Below are 20,616 nucleotides of genomic sequence, written 5' to 3' on the forward strand. Positions count from 1 at the left end.
GAACTCAGAACCTTGCACTTGCCAGGCAGGCACTTGGCCAGCCCACTAGTTAGTTTTTAAAGGCATACATTATTTTAATTAATAGGTACTTCTTTTTACCAGCAAGGCTAAACATTTATTCACTGTCATTTCTACTTTCTCCTATTACCTTCCACGAGAAGACTCCACAGGAGGCAGGCCGCCTATGCACCTAAGGTAGGGCACAGATCACAGATGAAACCTACCACAAATTAGGGCCCATTTGGAAAATAAGTAGCTGTTTATTATCTGGAATCAATAAAGCAAGAAGCAAATTTACTAAAATATTTCTTTATTTAAGTAAGGTTAATGTCATTTTTTTCTAGCATCAAATAACAATCAGAAAAAAACCTGACAAAATATTATCCAATTGAAATTGACAATGGATAGAAAACATTTTAAAATTTTAAGTAATATCAGAAAAGAAATATATTAAACAGGCAACATATGGATCCAAATAGTTGCAAGAGTTGATTTTTCACTTACTCTTATAAATAAAAAATGCCCAATATAATAATTTGTTCATTACCTCCTTTCAATAAGGACATGGAAAGGAAAAAATAATCACATCTTAGTATTCACAATTGTTATTTATGTTCTTTACAAAGATTATATCTTTGCAAAGCAGCAATCCTTTATTCAAGTAATTTCTGTTGTCCCCAAATTATCAAAAAGTACAGTTGTCTGAGATAAAATGTCACCACAATCACAATCAGGAAAGCAAAGCGCATTAGCAGGCAGGCTTCACGATGGGCGTTCTCATGGCCTGACCGTGATCTGAAGATGTGCCAACAGCTACAAGTAACAACCTGGATTTGGTTAGTAGTTGCTAAGGAATCCAGAGTTCTAGGAAGAGGAACACTAAGTAAATTGTGAGTATAAAAGAATCAGTGCACATTTGCTAATTTCACTGATAATAAAGTTAATTATGTTCTCAGTCAGCTGTAACCCAACAAAGCTTCTGTTTTTTGTTTTGTTTTTCCTTTTCATCCCCCACCTTGGTGGTTCTTGGCCACTAGTGTGCTCTGAATCCTTGGCGTTGCCTGTTGAACACTGATACCCTGCAGCCCCAGCATAGTTTTGATGCAGGTGGCTTGCAAAGCGGCCCTGGACTCTGTATTCTGAACAAGCATTCCATGACCCAGACAGTCTACAGATCATACTTTGAGAAACAATGAGATGTCTTTAATACTTAACAAACTCACTGGTTATTATCTGTGACTTTAAAGTTTCAAGCTGGATAAAATATTCAAATAATTAGAATACAAATAGGTACATAGTATTAGTCATTATGTAATTGCATTTTCTTTTTAAAAGTGGCATCATAAACACAATGACTTACATTAAAAATTTACAATAAATTTTGTTTTAGTCCAAGGCACCTGTAAGATACTTGCTGGTGTGAGAGAAGTGAGTAAATTCAATTATACAAGAGTAAAGAAATGAAAGAATTCTGGCAGTGACTGATCTTTCCACTGAAACAAGCTATTCAGTCAATGATTTTGAAAACAACCTAACTTCAAATAAGATAAACATTCTGAATAAACTATTTTACTGAGTGATTTTAAGCAAAGTAAATTCATTAGTAAAAAAAAGAAAAAGATCCATGCTCATGATCTTTCATAACAGCCATCGCCATTTGCCTTAGGAGTGAGCAGAACGATTCCCCTTGCATTTTAGCCTGAAATATGTATACTGCACAGATCTGGTATTCCTTTAATGTTCAGCCACATGTGACCATGGACTTTATAATACTGGATTTGGCAGCCTTTTATCTCAAGAGGATTTCCCAAGGTTCATAGTCTACAACTTAAACATTCTTCTGAAGGTATTAATATTTTTCATGGAATACGAGTAAATTCTGTGATGATGCCGTCTCTGAAACATGAATTTCAGAATGTTAATACTACAGAGGAGAAGTGTGAGAGGAGCATTTTATATGCTCAAGTGACTGAAGTAAAGTGACTCACTGGTATATTTTCTCTCAGAGTTCTAGGGGAAAAGCTAACAAAAAGCAACATGAGATTGTACACACAATTCTAGCTAGTGCTGCCGTAATACAGAGTTCTTCACTAAATTTTTATATAGCTTTCAGGTTGCCAGTCCAATTTGTAAATGACATTTGAGAACAAAATGAGGAACGCTTGAAAGAATTCAACAGTTCTGGTTTTTAAAACAGTATTACTGTGGATCATACGATACATGAAAGACAGCCAGGAAAAGTAAGTCTATAGGAGCTGTGAGAATAACAATTAAATTTGTATTTAAAATGTCATTTACACCTGCTTTCTCTAACACCTAGAACTATGTACAAAGACTGTAAAACTTCCTCCCCACCCTCACCATCCCATGGTGAGTATACTAACAAGTGCTTCACAGCATCCTTAGTTCCAACATTAGAAGGAATAAATCAGAAGTATATATTCTATTTTTAAATTTTCCCTTCAAAAATCTTAAAACTGCTATTTAAACAAGCTCCTTGATTTAAAAGAATACACAACTAGTTAAAAACCCTGGGTTGCAGGTATGTTTTGTGAATTTAAAATATCTTCAGAACATGCAATCTGAGCTGAATTACAGGTTGGACAAAATGGGAGAAATAAAATCCTTAAATTAAAAATACTAATATAAAAATTGTTTTTACAATATTAGCTGATATAAAATTGGAATGAAGACAATGAGAAATACGGGCCATCATGAAATAAATGTATTCCCAGACAAAATACCCAATTTTTTAAGGCAAAAAGCAGCTCTTATTTTTTTTCCCAAAAATTTTCTTTAAAAGTAAAATATAGCATTGGTAATAAGAGAAAAAAGCATTTCACTAAATATTCTGAAGCCCATTATTTACATCCTAAAGCTCTCAGACAAAATATTCTTTGATTTCAGAGGGTGCTGTGTTAATATTAAAGGACTGCAGGACTGGTCTTATGTTAGAAAATTCTGACCCCTAAAAAAAGACTTTGTTTACAAAATACATATGACAGGGAACTCTTAATTTGACCTCATATACTGGGAAGCGTGAAGGCAAATGTGTTTATGCTAAATAAAGAAATCTCAAATACTGGAGACTTAGGGTAACACTCATAACTAGGGGATGTCCCTTGTTTTCTATTATTTAAGCTCTTACTTGTCAATATTCTGTTCAGTGGTTGCAATCTATGGACTGAAATTTGAACACGTTTAAGTGCTATCAACAAATTTACATGTGGTTTTCTTTGTTTTAATGTTTATTCTTACTGAAAATCAATGTTTCAATAGTTTTTATACAAAACTTAATAATTTAGACTATGAAGCAATTTAAATACTTAAATTCCCTCAAAAAGACATTTTGTACATACATACATGATTAACACATATGAAAATGGTGGTCAAAAGAATTTTTTGGCGGCTGCTTCTTGTTGAGTCCTAAAAAAGAAAGAAAAGAAGTTCTATGTACTTAGCTTTGTAAAAAAATAGGGTTGCTTAACATTAAAATACCAAAGCCTTTTGAAATAAAATACATTCAGGTAAACATATATTCTATACATGAACTCCCAATATGAACAGAAATAGATTATGAACAAAAGTTCATAGGTATTAAAAGTTCTGTTGTGGTGATACATTACTTGATAGAATATTTCAAACTGAATAGATGAAGAAAAATATTGTGACGAACTTTATCAAAAGACTTACCTATACATGACATAACCAATGAATAACACTGTTTGTACCACTACAAATATAACAAAGTGTACTGTAGACAAACATGATGGAAATGGTGGTAGTTCTGGGCATTTCGGTTTTTCATTGGATGGCTATAAGGCAAAAGAACATTCTATTACAATCATTCAAATCAGTAGTGTGGAAAAAAGACATATATGTGAAACTTTATAAAACTCATGGTTTACTATACAAGCAAGTATTTTCATGTACATTCTCCCAAATATTTTTTATTCCTTTATCTATCACATTTTACTTTTTAAACTTAAAAATACATTTTTTTTTAAAGAGTAGTTGACATGGGAAGGCTTTCATGCGGTCCCTCTCTGGTCGCTAAGTTACTGCCTCTGGTGCCTATCTTCCTTATGGGTGGTAATTTTAATGGCCCTGAAGATTCTAGAGTTTAGAGCCATCATAGACCATAATTCCTCCCACATTTGCAGTTCACACTTGCTGTACTGGTATATTACTTACATTCCTTAGTGCCAAAAGTAATCCAGGTAAGACAATAAATTAGAGAGTTACAATGCAATGAATTGTTTGATAAAATATCATGGGTTTTTGTCAGCCTTGATCTTCTCAAATCTCACAGCATTCAACATTACGGAGTAGTGTTCTCAAAAAGGCTTCTCTTCCTATTTCTGTAAGTATCCCTTCTATTTTACGGAGCTAATTAAATACCAGGGACAAAGATTTCCATCAAGGTATCCAGACATATGGCTTCTAAGATTAGTTGTACTCAATATGGCTACATCTATTTGGGCAAAGTTTTTTAGTGTATATATTTGTCACAGCACCAAGTTGGCCACTGAAACAATGGCAAAGTTGGAGAAAAATAAATTCAAACAAAATTGAGATAATAATGCTTTAGAAGGAGGGCATGGTGGTACATGCTTGTAATCCTAGCACTCAGGAGGCTGAAGCAGAAGGATTGCCCTTAGTTTGAGCCAGCCTGGGCTACTGCTACGGTTTGTATCTGAATGTCCCCTCAAAGCCTCATGCAGTCATGGGGCAGGCTTCTAGAGTTATGATTGATTCATGGTCCAAGGCTGGAATTATGGATGTGAGTGCTACACTTGCCCTGGGGCAGGTAGTTTGCACACAGTATAAGGGAGGGGAAGAGGCTTGCTCTTTCAGCTGCTGCTCCTCCCTTTTGCTCTTGTTGCTTTTGCTATTTTCTGCTGCCAGGAACTGTTGCCACTCTGTCTTGGAGCCAGCCAAGTATGGACTGAAACCTCCACGGTGAGCTAAATAAACCTTTCCTTCCCTTAATTCTGGGTGTCAGGTATTTTGTCTCAGCAACGAGGGTAAAGTAACCAAGATAGCTACATAAGTGAGTTCAAAGCCAGCTTGAACTACATAGTGAGACCTTGCCTCAAAAAGACAAAAACAAACAAAAATAAAAAAACAGGCTTTAGAAATGTCATGGTAAGAAAACTAAGTCATCCATGTTTACAACAAAAAAAAATCATATACATAGAAATATAGTTTAAAAAGGCAGTGTGCAACATACCCACAGCCCAGAGAACATCACAAGGAGAAAAACCACTCTCTAAAATGACACAACTATGAGGTATTTACCCTCATGATCTTCAAACTTCAACACAAAAACACAAGAATAGTAAGAAAACAAGGCAATAAAATGCCACCAAAAATTCATACTTCCCCAAAATTGATCCTATAGATATTTACGTGGACAAACTTTCAAAGAATTAAAAAAAAGAATGATAGTCAAGACAATCAATGAGATCAAAGAAGACACAAATAAACAGCTGAATGAATAAGTTAGTGAAATGGTCAGTGGGCTTAAAGAAGATACGAATAAACAGTTGAATACATTAAGGAAGATAACACATAATATGAAAGACTACTTTGGTATAGAAATAATGGGTTCTGAAAAACAGCCAAAAGGAAATACTAAAAATAAATTCTTAACTAGTCAAATAAAAAACCCAACTAAAGAAGTACCTACAATGAATCAGAAGAAAGAGTATCAGAGTTGGAGACAAGGTGGACATACTAGAACATTCAGTCAGTGGTAATGAAAACAAGAATGAGAACAAAAAGATCAGTGAGCTCCTACACAATTCTGAATGTCCAAATTTAAAAATCACTGGCCTTGACAAGGGACTGGAAGTACTGGCACATGGCACAGAAAACCTATTCATTGAAACTATAGCAAAATAATCTCCCACATCTGGGCAATGAGATGGATAGTCAATACTGGAGACATTTGCAACTCCCAAACAGTTATGACCAGAAAAGAACATCTCCACACACATCATAGACAAATTGCCAAAAATTCAGAACAAAAAATATAATCTGTGAGAACTGCAAAATCACTTATAGTGGCAAACCCATCAGAAAAACAACAGACTTTTAAACAGAAACCCTAACGGTCAGGAGGGCTTGGAATGATATATTTTAAACCTTTAAAGAAAATAACTGCCAATGTACTATATCTTGCAAGACTATCCTTCAAAATCAAAGGATAAATGAAGACTGTGTTAGTTACTTTTCTCTCATTGCTAAGACAAAATACCCAACACCCAAAATTAAGGAGGAAAGGTTGATTTAGCTCATAGTTTGTGGAGGTTTCAGTCCATAATCAGCTGGCTCCAAGGCAGGGTGGTATGGCACAAGGGCAACAATTCAAGGCAGTAGAAGACAGCAAAAGCAACAAGAGCAAGAGTGGGGAGAGAATAAGCCTCTTTTCCTCCCTTATATTGTAAGCAGGCTCCCCCTCCCTGCCCCCTAACCCCAGAGAGGGTGGGTGTAGCACTTGGACAATCTCTATGCCCTCCTCTTGTACAGGCACAGGCTTGTTTACAAGGTGAGGACCCTGGCCCCCTGCTGAGTCACTCAGTTAACCTTCTAAATGTCTCAAATTGACACAATGAACAACATCGCAGAAGGGTAAGGGCATGTCCTGTATACTCCAGGATGTAGAACTGCTGAGTTACTTAGTTAAGCTTCCAGACTTCAAGTGGATACAATGTATCCACCATAACAAAGACCTTCTAAGATAAGGCTAAAGTAAAGCAGTTCACCACTACTAAAACAGCACTGCAGAAAGTACTTTTGAGAATTCTAAACACAGAGTAAGAGGACAACCACAACCATGAGATCAAGGGAAAGAAAAAATCTCAATTGGAGAATATATAAACAAATGAAAATCAGGAACGAATCAAACACTAGAACAGCAACAATATGACTAGAATGAATACCTACCTTTCGATAACAACACAATGTAAATGGTCTTGATTCTCCAATAAAAAGACATGACTGGATCAAATAACATGACTCAACTCTGTGCTGTCTACAAGAAACACTTCACCTGCAAAAGACCTACACTCTCAAAGTGAAAGGATGGAAAATGATAGTCCAAGCAACTGGAGCCCAAAAGTATGCAATAGTAGCTTACTTACAACCAACAAAGTAGACTTCAAACTGAAATCAGTAAAAAGAAACAAAGATAGCCACTACATATTGGTAAAGTGAACAATTTGCCAAGAAGAGTAATAATTATAAATATATATGCATCAAACATTACTGCACCCAATTTCATAAACACTACTTGACATTATGGGTCAGAAAGATCCCAAAACAATCATAGTGAATGAGTTCAACACACCACTCCCAGAATCAGGTCACTCAGACACCTGCCCCCACAAGTACTCAATAAAGAAACAACGAAGTTACATTATACACCAAATGGACGATTTAGGTCTACAGAGTATTTGATACAACAAGAATAGACACAATTTTTTCAGCAATCACTCATGAAACTTCTTCCAAAACAGGCCATATATTAGGTCATAAAGATTTAAAAAAAAGTCTGAAATAATCTTATACATCCTATCAGATCACAATGAACTAAAACTAGAAATAAATAGCAGAAGAAACTATAAAAACTACACAAACATATGGAGATTGAAAAATAATTTGTTGGATGAATAGACCAGATATTAAGGAACTTTAAAATTCCTAGAATCAAGTAACAATGGACTTTCATGTATTAATAAAAATTTTTTTAAAAAAATTTAAAAAGAAATACAAAGAAAAGAATCTGTATGACACAAAGAAAGCAGCCCTAAGAGGGAAATGTATAGCCGTGGGTGCCTATATCAGAAAAAAGAGCAATTCCAAATAACCTAATGATGCATCTTAAGGGCTGAGAAAAACAAGAACAATCCAAACCCAAGCAGAGTAGAAGGAAGAAATAATAAAGATCAGAGCAGAAACAAATGAAACAGAGACTAAAGATCAATAAGAAGGATCAGTGAATCAAAGAGCTTTTTTTTTTTAAATAAATAAGACTGATAAATCCTTAGCCAAACTTACCAAAAAATGATAAAAAACCCAAATCAGTAAAAACTATAAATAAAAAGGTGAGATCACAACAAAACTTACATCCTAATAAACTGGAGAATCTAAAATAATTTAATAAATTCTTAAACACACATGACCTTCCAAAATTGAAGACATAATAAACAAATCAATAATAAGCAACAAGACTGAAATAATAAGACCCTCCCAAATGAAGAAAAGGGGCCAGGGATATTGCTCAGCAGCACAGTGCCTGCCTGGCAAGCACAAGGTCCTGAGTTCGATTCCCGGTACACAAAAAAAAGATCCAAACAAACGAAGAAAAGCCTAGCACTTGACAGATTCACTACAGAATCTTATCAGACTTTTAAAAAGAACTAACACCAATGTTCCTCAAACTTTTCCAGGAAACGGAAAGGGAAAGAATGCTTCCAAATTCTCCTGTGAAGTCTGGATTACCCTGACAGCAAAACCAGTAAAAAGAGAAAACTACAGAAAAATATCCTTGATGAACATGATGAGTTTAGTATGATTCTTGCAAACAGAATTCAACAACACATTAAAAATCATATACAATGATGAAGATGGTTTCATCCCAATGTACTGATCATGTAAAAAAGAAAATGCCACATAAATAAAACCAAGAATAAAAACCCCATGATCATCACAATAGATGCAGAAAAAAAATGCTTCAACAAAATTCAACATTCTTTCATGTTAAAAACCCTGAAGAAAATAGGTATAGAAAGATCTTCCTCCAATTGATAAAAGCTGAATGTACTAACAAACCTACAACCAACATCATAGTATTGACAGGGAATCACTGAAAGCATTCCTTTAAAATCAGGAATGAGACAAGGGTGTCCCCGCTTACCACTCCTGTTCAGTACAGTACTTGAAACTTCAGGACAATTAGGCAAGAAAAAGAAATAAAAGGGATACAAACAGGAAAAGAAGAAGTCAAATTATCCTTATTTGCTAGCAATATAATCCTTTACACAGACTTTAAAAACTTCACCCAGATTTTTAGCAAATTCAGCAAAGTGGAAGAATACAAAAACCCACAAAATTAATAGCTTTCCTGCTCACCAATGATAAACCTAGTGAGGGAGGAATCAGGAAAAAATTCCATTCACAATAGCTACGCCCACAATTCAAAGAAGCCAAGTTTATTTTGGCTCCTGTTTCAGTCCACAACCACCTGGCTGCAAGCAAACACGGCACGGCAGAGGCACACGGCCCAGGACAGCTGAGGTGAGCTGCTCAGGCGGGGCAGTGGGGAAGCAGAGAGAGATCCAGGGAGGAGCCAGGGAGGGAGCTAAACCCTTCCAGGCCACACCCTCAGGGACCTGCCTTTTCCCACAGAGCCCATCTCCTCCTGGCACATCAGCTACACATTCTGACAATCCAGTCACCTTCTAGAAGTCGCTCCTGTGAGCACATGCAGCTTTTGGCAGACATCTAGATAAAAACCGTAACACGAGGCAACAACCTAACCAAGAAGGTGTAAGGTATCTATAATGAAAATTGCAGAATACTGAATAAAGAAACTGAGGAAGACATTAGAAAATGGAAAGACATGCCTTGTTCATGAACTGCCAGGACCAATACTGTCAAAATGGCCATATTACCAAAAGTGATCTATGGATTCAATGCAGTCCCTAGTGTAACACTAAGAACATTCTCACAGAACTAGGAAAAATAATCCTGAAATTTTTATAAAAGCACAGAAGACCTGGAATAGCCAAAGCACTCCTAAATAAAAGCAGCAAAGCTAAAGGCATCATATTATCTTATTTAAAATCATACTACAGGGGCTGGGGATTTAGCTCAGCGGCATAGCACCTGCCTGGCAAGTGTGAGGTAGTGAGTTTGATTCCTGGTATGGGGGAAAAAAAAAAATCATACTACAAAGTCACAGTAACAAAAATAACAGTACAGGAATAAAAAGACATATAAACCAACGGAATAGAAAAAAGACGAAAAAACAAATCCATGCAGCTGTAGTCATCTGATTTTTGACAAAGGGGACAGAAACATATGCTAGAGAAAAGGTAGTGGCTTCAACAAATGGTGCTGGGAAAACTAGATACCCACATGAAAAGACTGAAACTAGACCCTTACCTCTCACCCTGTACTAACATCTGATCAAAATGAATCAAAGACCTCATTATCAGACTGGAAACTTTTCAAATAGTGGGGAAAAACACAGAAGAGGCAAACACTTGAAGCCATAGGCAGAGGCAAAGACTTCCTGAATAGGACCCCAATAGTACAGGAAATAATATAAAGAGCCAACAGATGGGTCCATTATTAAATTCAAATGGGACTATATTTGCTTCTGTACAGCAAAGGAAGCAATCAACAGAGGAACAGATAACCTAGAGAAGGAAAGAAAATCTTTGCTAGCTACTCTTCTGATAGGAGATTAATATCTAGAATATATACAGAATTTTTTAAAACACCAAAAACAGTAACAACAGTAAAACAAACAGCTCAATCAATAAACAGCCAAGTAGGGCCAGGCGTGGAAGTGCACACCCACAATCCCAGCACTTAGGAGGCTGAGGCAGGATGATCCCCACAAGTTTGAGGCCAGCCTGGACTACAAAGTGAGACCCTGCCTCATTAAAAAAAAAAAGAAAGAAAAAAAAAAAAAGGACACATGAACTGAATAAAGAGGTCTTAAAAGAAGAAATAGAAATAGCCAGTAAGTATATGAAGCAATGTTCAACATCCTTAGCCATTATGGAAACACAAATCAAAACTATGTTGAGATTCCATCCCCCTCCAGTCAGAAACAATGAATGCCTGTGATGATACAGGGAAATGGAAATGTTCAACTGTTGGTAGGAATGTAAGCTAGTACAACCACTATAAAAAACAGTACGAAGATTCCTCTAAAAACTAAAATAGATATACCATTTGATCTAGTGATTCTATTCTTTTATATTCTCAAAAGACTGAAAGACAGCATACAACAATGTAACACGCATTCCCATGGTTACGGAGGTGCAACTCACGACAGCTTAGCACCAGGAACAGTTCAGATCCCCACAGATGAATGGTAAAAGAAAATGTGAGATTATGAAATCATGTCATTTGCAGGAAAACAGAACTGGAGACCATTATGTTAAACAAAATAAGCCAGTCTCAGAGAGTTAAAAATCACCTGCTTTTTAAGTGAGAAATCTAAAAATAAATAAAAGTAAATATAGCAAGAAAGGAGAGAGGATGGCAAAGTTGAAGGCAGTTTTCTAAAGGAATGGGGGAGGGAGGAGAGAAGGACGAGGGGTGTAACGAGGATGAAAACAGTCAAAACACTATACCTATGTACCAATATGACGTCATGAATATCATTATTTCATACTATTAATATGCAACAATAAAAAAATAAACAAACAGTAAAAAGGACTGGAGGTAGAGCACCCATGTGTTCAAGCCCCAATATTCCAGCCAATAAATAAATATATAGCAGTGTCCAAAAATATTAAGGAAACAAAATTAGAAGTTGATGAGTAACATTTCCCCCCTACCACTTACTGGCTAATGATCTTAGGAAAGTCAATTTATTATTAATAGTAACAACATATTTCCTAAAGAATATCAAAGGTTAAAAAAGGCTTGTAAAAACATAAAGCCTCGGGCTGGGGATTTAGCTCAGCGACAAAGCGCCTGCCTGGCAAGCGCAAGGTCATGAGTTCGGTTCCTGGTACCGGAGAAAAACCAAAAAAAAAAAACAAAAAAAACAAAAAAACAAAACATAAAGCCTCATATAAAGTATAAAGGACTGCCAAATAAATCTTGCACAAGACAATTACATAACAAAAAGATTTCAACCCAATCCAATCTAAACGAAACTAAACCAAGCATAAACCCTGACTGAGCAAAGCCAACAAGATAGCAAGAAAGTTATCAGATCAGAACCTTGGGGGAAGAATATACAAATGAAATACACTTCAGAAAACCTGGATCAGAGAAGATATTAAAATGGGAATCAGAAAATATTTTCACTGAATGATAATATAAATCCTCCATATAAAACTTCTACACCATGCCTCTTTGCTCTTTAAGGGTTAACTGCCATGGGAACTTCTATTCCACCTTAAACGACTAGGAAATGAAAACATATGGACATGTGGAATATATGGAACAATTCTATTGCCTTGAACATTAAAAACGAGCATCAGCACTAACTAAAACATCAAAATTATTTACAGTACTGCACAACAGTCAAATATGGGTTCTTCCTTTTCTAAGTGCTATAATTACAAAAGGAAAAGGAAACGAAGTTACCATATTTCGCTGCACTAAGTTATCTATGTCCCTCTTTACTACGTGCAGGTGCTCCTTGATGTCCATGAAGTGCTGCGTTGTCTCATACGCGCCTCCGGCGGAGCCCGGGTGCTGTATCCCACTCACCAGTCTGACAGTTTCACTCATGGAATTCCTGAAACAGAAAATCCCTTTACACAGTATCACTCTAAAAATGACTGTTTTCTGCCACGTATTTCAAGTAGTTATACCATTTTATGCCCAACACATCAGATCATTAAAAAAGTACAGAGCTATTTATTGAATTTTCTTCAAAACTAAAAAATAATTTGTAAAACTACAATTTAACATTATACTTTTATTTTTTATTAAAGGTCACCTAAAAACGACAAAGAGAATACCACTGAAGTATGTATATACTGCTACAATATGTATTAAAACCAACAATGTAAATGGATATTGAATAACATAATGGATGGAACTTTTAACGAAGCTATTACAAGTTTTTCCAGGTGTTCAATATTGTACAGTAAAGGATTAACTCAGCAAAGCTGCGTTGTCTAAACCCTGCAGATTCCAAAGGTTTTCAGGACTGGCCTTTGATTACAGTGTAGGCAAACACTGTGATTTATTACTATTTCTGTTTCTATTTGCCTGGGGCCTTTCTGGGAGACTGACTTTTTGGGACTGTAGACTGAATATCTAAGGTCATTCGCATGGGTGCCATGTGACTGACGACTGACAGAAACTCTAGACACCAAGGCTTGCGTGACTTTTCCTGGTTCATCGTTCCCTGCACATGCTGTAACACACTGTTGGGAAGATGAAGTACAGATGATCCTTGACTTATAGCTTAGCAGCACAGTATGCTATAAAGTATTAGGTGTTACTTTCTTGACTGCCTGGGTGACTGCAATCTGTGGTTGGACGACAATGCCCAGTGTCGCAAGACATTGTCATAGCACATGCTGTTAGCCTTGGAAAATGGCAAAATTTAAATTTGAAGTATGGTTTCTATTGAATGTACACTGCTTTTACACCACAGTAAAGCTGAAAAATTGTTAAGCGGAACCATGCTAAGGTGGCGATCATCTGCACTATCCACAAGACCAGTGGGAGAAGACAACTGGCAGCTTGCTCCTGGTTTTTCCTTGACTCCACTTACGTACCATTTTCTTTGCTGATTTTACTTTATATTGTTTTGTTGTAATAAATCGTAACCATAAGTACAGCAGCTTTTCTGAGTTCTGTAGATACGCCTGGAAAATCACAGAATCTAAGACATCCTGAGGGCTGCAAACACAAGGGTAACTGTATGTGCTTTTCTCTGTAGTTCTCTCAGATGGCCCCTATGTACAGACCTAGTATTTCAACTGGAAGCCAATCAAACAATTATCTATTTGTTCCAACTGCATTATGAAGGAAAAACTGGTGGTTTGGCATACTGAGGTATGGTACAGTCTCCAGTGTGATACCTTTTCGAAGGGTAACTCTGATTTTATACAGCATTTTATCTTACGCACCGACTTAGAATATAGTCTCCATGCAAGATGTAATGCTACTCTTCAGATATAAAATAAAGAACTCTATTACTGCATGGGACCTTTAAATATGAGTCTGTAAGCATGGTTACAAATGTAAAAAAATTATAGACATTTTAATAATGGCAGCTATATGACAGGCTTATTAATAAAGGAATATGAATTTCAATTTTTACCTAGGAGTACTGAAGTAGCTCAATTAATGGCAAATTATTCATTTATACTAAGAATTGTCTTCAAGTCTGGGGATTTTTGTGAGGCGATAAAATAAGAATGGACTGGCAAAACGTGCACCACTGCATCACCGCTGAAGCTGACTGATGGGTGCGTACAGGTTCACTGTACTGTTCCTTTTACTTCCGGGTACGTCTGAAAACAGCCACAAAAGGTCTTTTAAAATCCATAAGGTTGGTGGGCATGGTGGCACCTGCCTGTAATCCCAGCACTCAGAAGGCTGAGGCAGGAGGATCACCATGAGCTGGAGGCCAGACTGGGCTACATAATGATCTCAGGGACAGCCTGAACTACAGCAAGACCCTGTCTCAAAAAAAGGAAACAAAACAAATAAAATCCATAAGGCTCTCACAATCTGCTAGCTGCTCACCTTTAGGATACACTACTCTCTTTCACATCGTAGCTTTCACCAATTCCTAATGGTATTCTCCACCCCTCCGCCCTGGCGCTGTGAAGCTCTTCAGTCACATTGCCTTCCCCTTCTCTGCGGTCTAGAGTGAAGCTCAGCTCAAACGCTACCAGTCCTTTACAATTTCCTTTCTGGGTCCTTTTCTGCCAAAGGAAATCACTACCCTTCACCTTACTATCTGGTATCTGCACACAGGGACTGACTCATCTCTCTGACCTCCTACCAATGCCTTCAATAATTACAGTTCAATTTGAATGAATAAATACAAAGCTGTCTCATTTATCACCTTGGTGTGAAATTTAGCTTAAAAGGGTTTCATTGGAAGGAAAAGGGAGACTGAACTCAGAGTTAATTAGAAGTAATACAATTATGTCAGACTAAGTATTTTCAGTGGGTCTTTTTTGTTGAGACAGGGTCTTGCCACGTAGTGCAGGCTGGCTTCGAACTAGGGCATCCTCCTGCCTTAGCCTCAAGTGCTGGGATTACAGACATTACAGGCATGCGCCACCACGCCCAATGCCTGGTAAGTTAAATTTTAAATTTTTAAATTTTTAAATTTTAAAAATTGTATTTGACTTATATGATCAAAGAAGTCTTTAAAACTATCTACAAATATCTTGAGTGGTTTTTGAATCAACTCATGTATTCATTAAAATTTCTTTCAACGGCACATGTGCTCATGTTGGGTACCATGAATTATGAATTGACGTAGTGTCTGTCTTAGGCTTTCCTTGTCCTGCCTGCCTCGTGGGCTGGTTCTGGAATGCAAAATCCCAAACTGTAAATTGACATAACGTCTATTCTAGGCTCTCCTTGTCCTATCTCTTTGGGCCAGATTGGAAGGCAGAAACTCCCTACTCTTCTGGTCACGGCTGGAAGGCCTAGGGCTAGTAACTACCGTAGGCTCACAGGGCAAGATATGACCTGTAAAGAGGATAAGCCACCTGGGGAAATGTTCATCCTGTCCTTGTCCTGTTCCTTGTCCTTGCAAGAATGCTTTGATCTTCCTAGCGCACTGCAGTTTAGTTACCTTTACTGTTCCTGGGAACACCCACTGCCCTTCACCCACTGTTCTTGACTCAGATGTAAGGAATAAATACCAAGGGTCTGGGTGCCTTGTGACCTTTTGTTCCTGGACAGAAACTGATGGTCCCAGATCCCTGTTCTGTACCCCTCTACTTTGTCTCTTGCTCTTTCCTTCCTTTCCCGCCATCTGCTGCAACCCAGGCAGGAGACTGGAACCCACTGCAGGGGTCTCTAATATTTGGTACCACGGGAAGGGTCGCTAATAAAAACGCAGGGGAATCTAGGCTTTTTTACTAAAACACCAACAAAGGATTACATTTTAATATACAATACCTAACATACTTAGCAAGACTAAAACTTCCCAGATAAAATAACTGTCTTACATATCTGAATGCAAGAATTTGCCTTTCAAAAGTAAGAACTTGTTTAGTGTTTTTTTTTTTTGGTCTTTTGAGACAGGGTCTTGCTATGCAGTTCAGGCTGGCCTCGAACCCACAATGATCTTCCTGCCTCAGCCTCCCTTGGAATTACAGCTGTGCGCCATCATGCCTGGCATGATAGAAAAGTCTTTTGTAATATACAGATGGAGTCTCTTACTGGGCCTATGGGGGTAGAACTGTGGTAGAAGGGGACATAGTGTAGGGAATAGATCAAATGAAAACAGGGCTGGACAGAACCTTAAAGAAAACCACTTTTTAAAGGATAACAGAAGAAGGAGCAGTAAGTGAAGAGCACGAACAGGAGCAGAGGCCAAAGAACACTGAGAGCAAACGGTATGCTGCAAACCTTGACGGGAAAGAGGTTGGATTATTATCAGTGGAGACAGTGCTCTATAGTATTAGCTTATGGAAACAGGACATTTTTGGCTTGTTTTCTGTTTTCCAGGTATTGAGAGATGTTAATCAGCTGCAGAAATAAATCATTCTTATTAGAAATTTATCATCCAACATCCCAAGGAAACAATGCCTGCTCCAACTTTTTTATCTAGTCTCAGGACACAACATGGGAATGAAAAAGAGGTCTTCAAAATGGTTTCATGTCATCAAAAAGAATCTGCATCACATCTACTTATATTATCATCCTACAAGGCTAACCGTGCTTATTTCTGTATTATTTCACATTCTTTCTACATTTTCTAAATATTTCTGGCTCAGTCAAGTAATTATGGCAAATCTACATTTTTTACAAGATGCTAAAGCATTTTCTTTTCTGGCTTAAAACAATTAAGAATTTTAGATATTTGCAGTTTCTAAATATAAGCTCCTGTACTTATTCCCCTATTTATAAAATGGATGTAGAACACGATCTTTATACTACAACATGGTTTTCACCACGAAGGAATCTTACCATAATAAAGTACATGCACACCTTTCTTTAGGATAAAGATATCGTATAACACTGACACACCCCTTTTACATACTTACTTCATTTCATTTACTTGTCTCAGAATCTCATGCTGAGTTTTCACAACAGTATCTAGTTCCTGCTGAGGGATCTGGAGGAAAGAAAGATAGTCAGCCACTTAATAACCTGCATTCTGGGGCTAGGGATTTAGCTCAGCGGCACAGCGCTTGCCTGGCAAGCGTGAGGTCGTGAGTTCGATTCCTGGTACTGGAAAAAAACCAAACCAAAAAAAAAAAAAAAATCCTAAAAAAAATAACCTGCATTCTATGGTGTCACAGAGCACAGTGGCATTTGTCTTCTCCTCTACCAAGGGCTAAATAGGGCATATCTGCATATTTTGAAAGCTCACCTGCCCGTGGTGCCCTGGGATCCCTGCTCCTCTTTTAGAGATCTCCTCTGTCAAGGAAGAGACGTATCTTCTCTGTTCATCGAGAATCATATCTAACTGTCGGTTCAGCTGCTTGATTTCAAGATGAATCCGATTCTGTCCTTCAAAGATTTGTCTCAGCTCACGATCTCCTACACTCTCAAATACTTCATCAGCTGAAAAGTAATTACAAATTGAAATTATTGGAATCATCTACACCTATGTGGTTTTCAACTACCATAACTGACCATAATGCCAACATATATCAAAATTAGAACATTACCAATGGTGGTACAGACTGCCAAATAGTAAATGTGCAGGTAATTAATCTAATCATGACTAAATCAGCACTGGTTTTGCCATCGTTAATGGATGAACACTTATAAATTAATGTACCTAAAAGTAAATGAACAATTTATTTGCATTTTTTCACTTAAAAATAATTTTCTCTTTCATGTATACTGTGTGATTCTATCTATATGACTAGGCAAAACTAATCTAGGGTAACAACAATTAAAATGGTGATGAGCTCTCTGGTGAGGGGCTTTGACTTGGAGGAGGCACAAGGAACTTTCTGGGTAATAACCTTCTGCCCTGGGTGAATGTGAAGTGGCTGTCCACATTTGTGAAAGTTCACCAACTGTACTCTTCACACGCTTGCTGCAACGAGCTTCAGGCTATATTTATAAATCATACGTCCTGATGTGCATGACAAAGTCAAGAAAAGAAATTTATGTCTCATTTTTACCTTTATTAACTCTGAGTCATACTGTTGATCACTGCAAAAACTGCATACTAGTGTTCAAATGCTAGTGACAGGCTATATTAAGTACAGCCTTATCATATATCCTGATGGAGAACCCAAATAATAAAAACTAGCAGATACCCTGACATCACTCTATTCAATCTTAACATGCTGTATTGCTATGCAGCTTGAACTCTTAAGTTATACTGGCTTAGTCCAATATTTTTAAATTTTCAACTGTTTAAGTCCAGCATTCTGTTAGCAGCAAGGAGAGACAACTTCACATTACTCACAATAGTTTTGATCATTTTCTCGTATTATCTGTGTTAATAAAATAAATGTGTCACGGAGACATAAACCTTGCAAGATTTCACTCAGTAAATACTAACTCAACTACTATGGAAACACTGTTTTGGCTTTTTTCAGGTTTAGAGAACACAGAAAACAAAACCCATGACCTTCACTACTTATCTACATAATCACAATGCTCTTTACACACACGTCACTCAGGAGGCACACTCTCACTTTTAAGGGCTTCAGATCCTTAGGGACTAACGACTTGTTGGTTGTTTCCAGAAATGATATAGAATGTGCCAGTTCAGAAAAAAAGGGTTGAGACAGATAACACATACACACACACACCAGAATTCAATACACAAGTGCGGCTGTGGTACCAGGCCAGCTTCACTACAACTTACTAGGCTGCCCTTGGAGGTCAGGATGGTCCTTCTGGAATTCCTCTTTTTTTTTGTCCAATTCTTGTTGATAGTGCTCGAATTCCTCCTGATACTTTTCTTTTTCTTTTTCTGAAATTTCTTTATCTGGTGTAGGCTTTTTTGAAGTTGAAGAATAGATCATAAAAAAGAGAATCAGCGAGAGAGCGCAATATATTTTTTTTTCTCATGTTCTTTACTACTAGCTGAAAGGGTAACGTTTCTTACTGATGTGGGTGATGGTGAGTAAACCATAGCCAGCTTACTCTTGCTCCTTATGGCAACAACAACAACAATAACAACTATCGTCATTTATGAAGTATTTGCTGTAAGTGCACTGCCTCATTTAGTGCTCACAGCACTGAGAGGTATCCAGGACTAACACCTGCTTCATCAGTGAAGAAATGGCACGTTAGAGGTTCAGTAATTTGTACAGGATCACACAATAGTAATGGGCCAAAATAAGATCCAAACTTAGATCAGTCTTCCTAAGTCTTCATTCACAAGGCAACACCACTGAAAATGAACTTCTGGAAAAAAAAATATGTGTGTACTTACTGGTTCTTTTCCAGGCTCCGTCAATTGGAAAGTCAGAAAAGAAAGAACATCATGGTCATCTACAAATTAAAAAAGAAGTCTGAAAAGGTCCCATAATAGATTATTTTGATAGTTATGAGTTTATAGATATTTACTGCTCTAAAACTATAATAAAAATTAGCTCTAATTTGTTAAATGAGCAGTGAAACTCTATGAACTTAGAGATAAAAACTGATCTGAAAGATTTACATTTCAATTTGTACTTACTATCTTAAATCCTAACTCACACCATTTGGCAGTGTTAAACATGTAATAGGTGTTTAATAAATGTCTGAGAAAGAAAAAAATCAAAGGGTCAAAACAAGTCCAAATGCCCAATCATGGCATCAAGATCCTCCCACAGTTCCCCCAAGCCTTACTCATGGATAATGTCCCATCAAGTGAGACAAAAGCCTGTTCAGTATTTCCTGTACCTATCTTACTCTGAAAATTTCTCATGGCACATTAGTACTTTGTGCCTTTCCTATTTGTTTTTCTCACCTGGAAAACATTACTAGTTTTATTTTACCTAAAAATCATAAAAATATCAAGTTAATTTCAAACTGTTTAAGCAGATCAATCCTCATAACACTGAGCTAAAATACCAGTCCTGGCTAGTCTTATCCAAAGAGCAAGGGTAATTAAGTTTAGGTGTGCAGCAATCTTTATGCTTTCTGCCACTCTTACAGAGGTCCAGAGAGATAGATGAAACAGAAAACTCTAAGACTGTAGGGTAGACTGAGTTACTTGAGGAGGAATCATGTGGTGTAAAAGGGCAGGAATCAGAAATCTAGACCAAAACTTTCCTGGGGCTGAGTATTACTTGTCATGTGACCTTCCAAAATACCTTTCATCTAAGATTTGGCAAACTCATCTAAAAATAGGGAAATATGATCTCTCTTCCCTCACTTCCTGGGTTGTACAGAACATATATTTGAAAGTATTTAAAACTATAATGCACCATATAAATGCAAAATTGTATTAATGTGGGATAACTTCATTTATCACTGTATGTGGAAAAAAAAGTAACTCTATCAGTTTAAAATTAAGATACTCATAACATTTCCTCAGGTTGCAAGATTCATTTACATGTGATGTGACAACTCATAGAGTTGACAACAGATGTTTGATAGCCTCAACTTTCAGTACGTCTCTTCTATAAAATAGCATCCAAACTGAGGTTGTAATTTATGTACTTGTATGTAGCCAACTGTGTACCTACAGAACAGTGTAAGAGGAGAACTAGCAGTCCCAACAGAGCAAGACACTGGCACAGT

General features: G+C 37.0%; 1 protein-coding gene across 2 annotated transcripts in view; it reads right to left on the reverse strand.

Moving 5' to 3' along the window:
• Positions 1-995: 995 nt before the first annotated feature.
• Lman1 (lectin, mannose-binding, 1) overlaps positions 996-20,616 on the reverse strand; it is a 30,234-nt gene continuing 10,613 nt past the window's right edge. Inside the window, exons 7-14 of one of the 2 annotated variants that reach the window (XM_005373001.2) lie at positions 19,322-19,380; positions 18,749-18,881; positions 17,288-17,481; positions 16,959-17,029; positions 12,346-12,499; positions 3,694-3,815; positions 3,364-3,426; positions 996-1,896 (exon numbers count right to left, since the gene is read on the reverse strand). In XM_005373001.2, coding sequence (XP_005373058.1) covers positions 3,390-3,426; positions 3,694-3,815; positions 12,346-12,499; positions 16,959-17,029; positions 17,288-17,481; positions 18,749-18,881; positions 19,322-19,380 — 770 coding nt within the window. In that variant the 3' untranslated portion in view covers positions 996-1,896; positions 3,364-3,389. Of the gene's footprint in view, positions 3,427-3,693; positions 3,816-12,345; positions 12,500-16,958; positions 17,030-17,287; positions 17,482-18,748; positions 18,882-19,321; positions 19,381-20,616 lie in introns of both variants that reach the window. The other variant, XM_013511080.1, reaches the window with a different exon arrangement.

The sequence above is a fragment of the Chinchilla lanigera genome, unplaced genomic scaffold (assembly GCF_000276665.1).
Source record: "Chinchilla lanigera isolate Chin_1 unplaced genomic scaffold, ChiLan1.0 scaffold00001, whole genome shotgun sequence".
Lineage (NCBI taxonomy): Eukaryota > Metazoa > Chordata > Mammalia > Rodentia > Chinchillidae > Chinchilla > Chinchilla lanigera.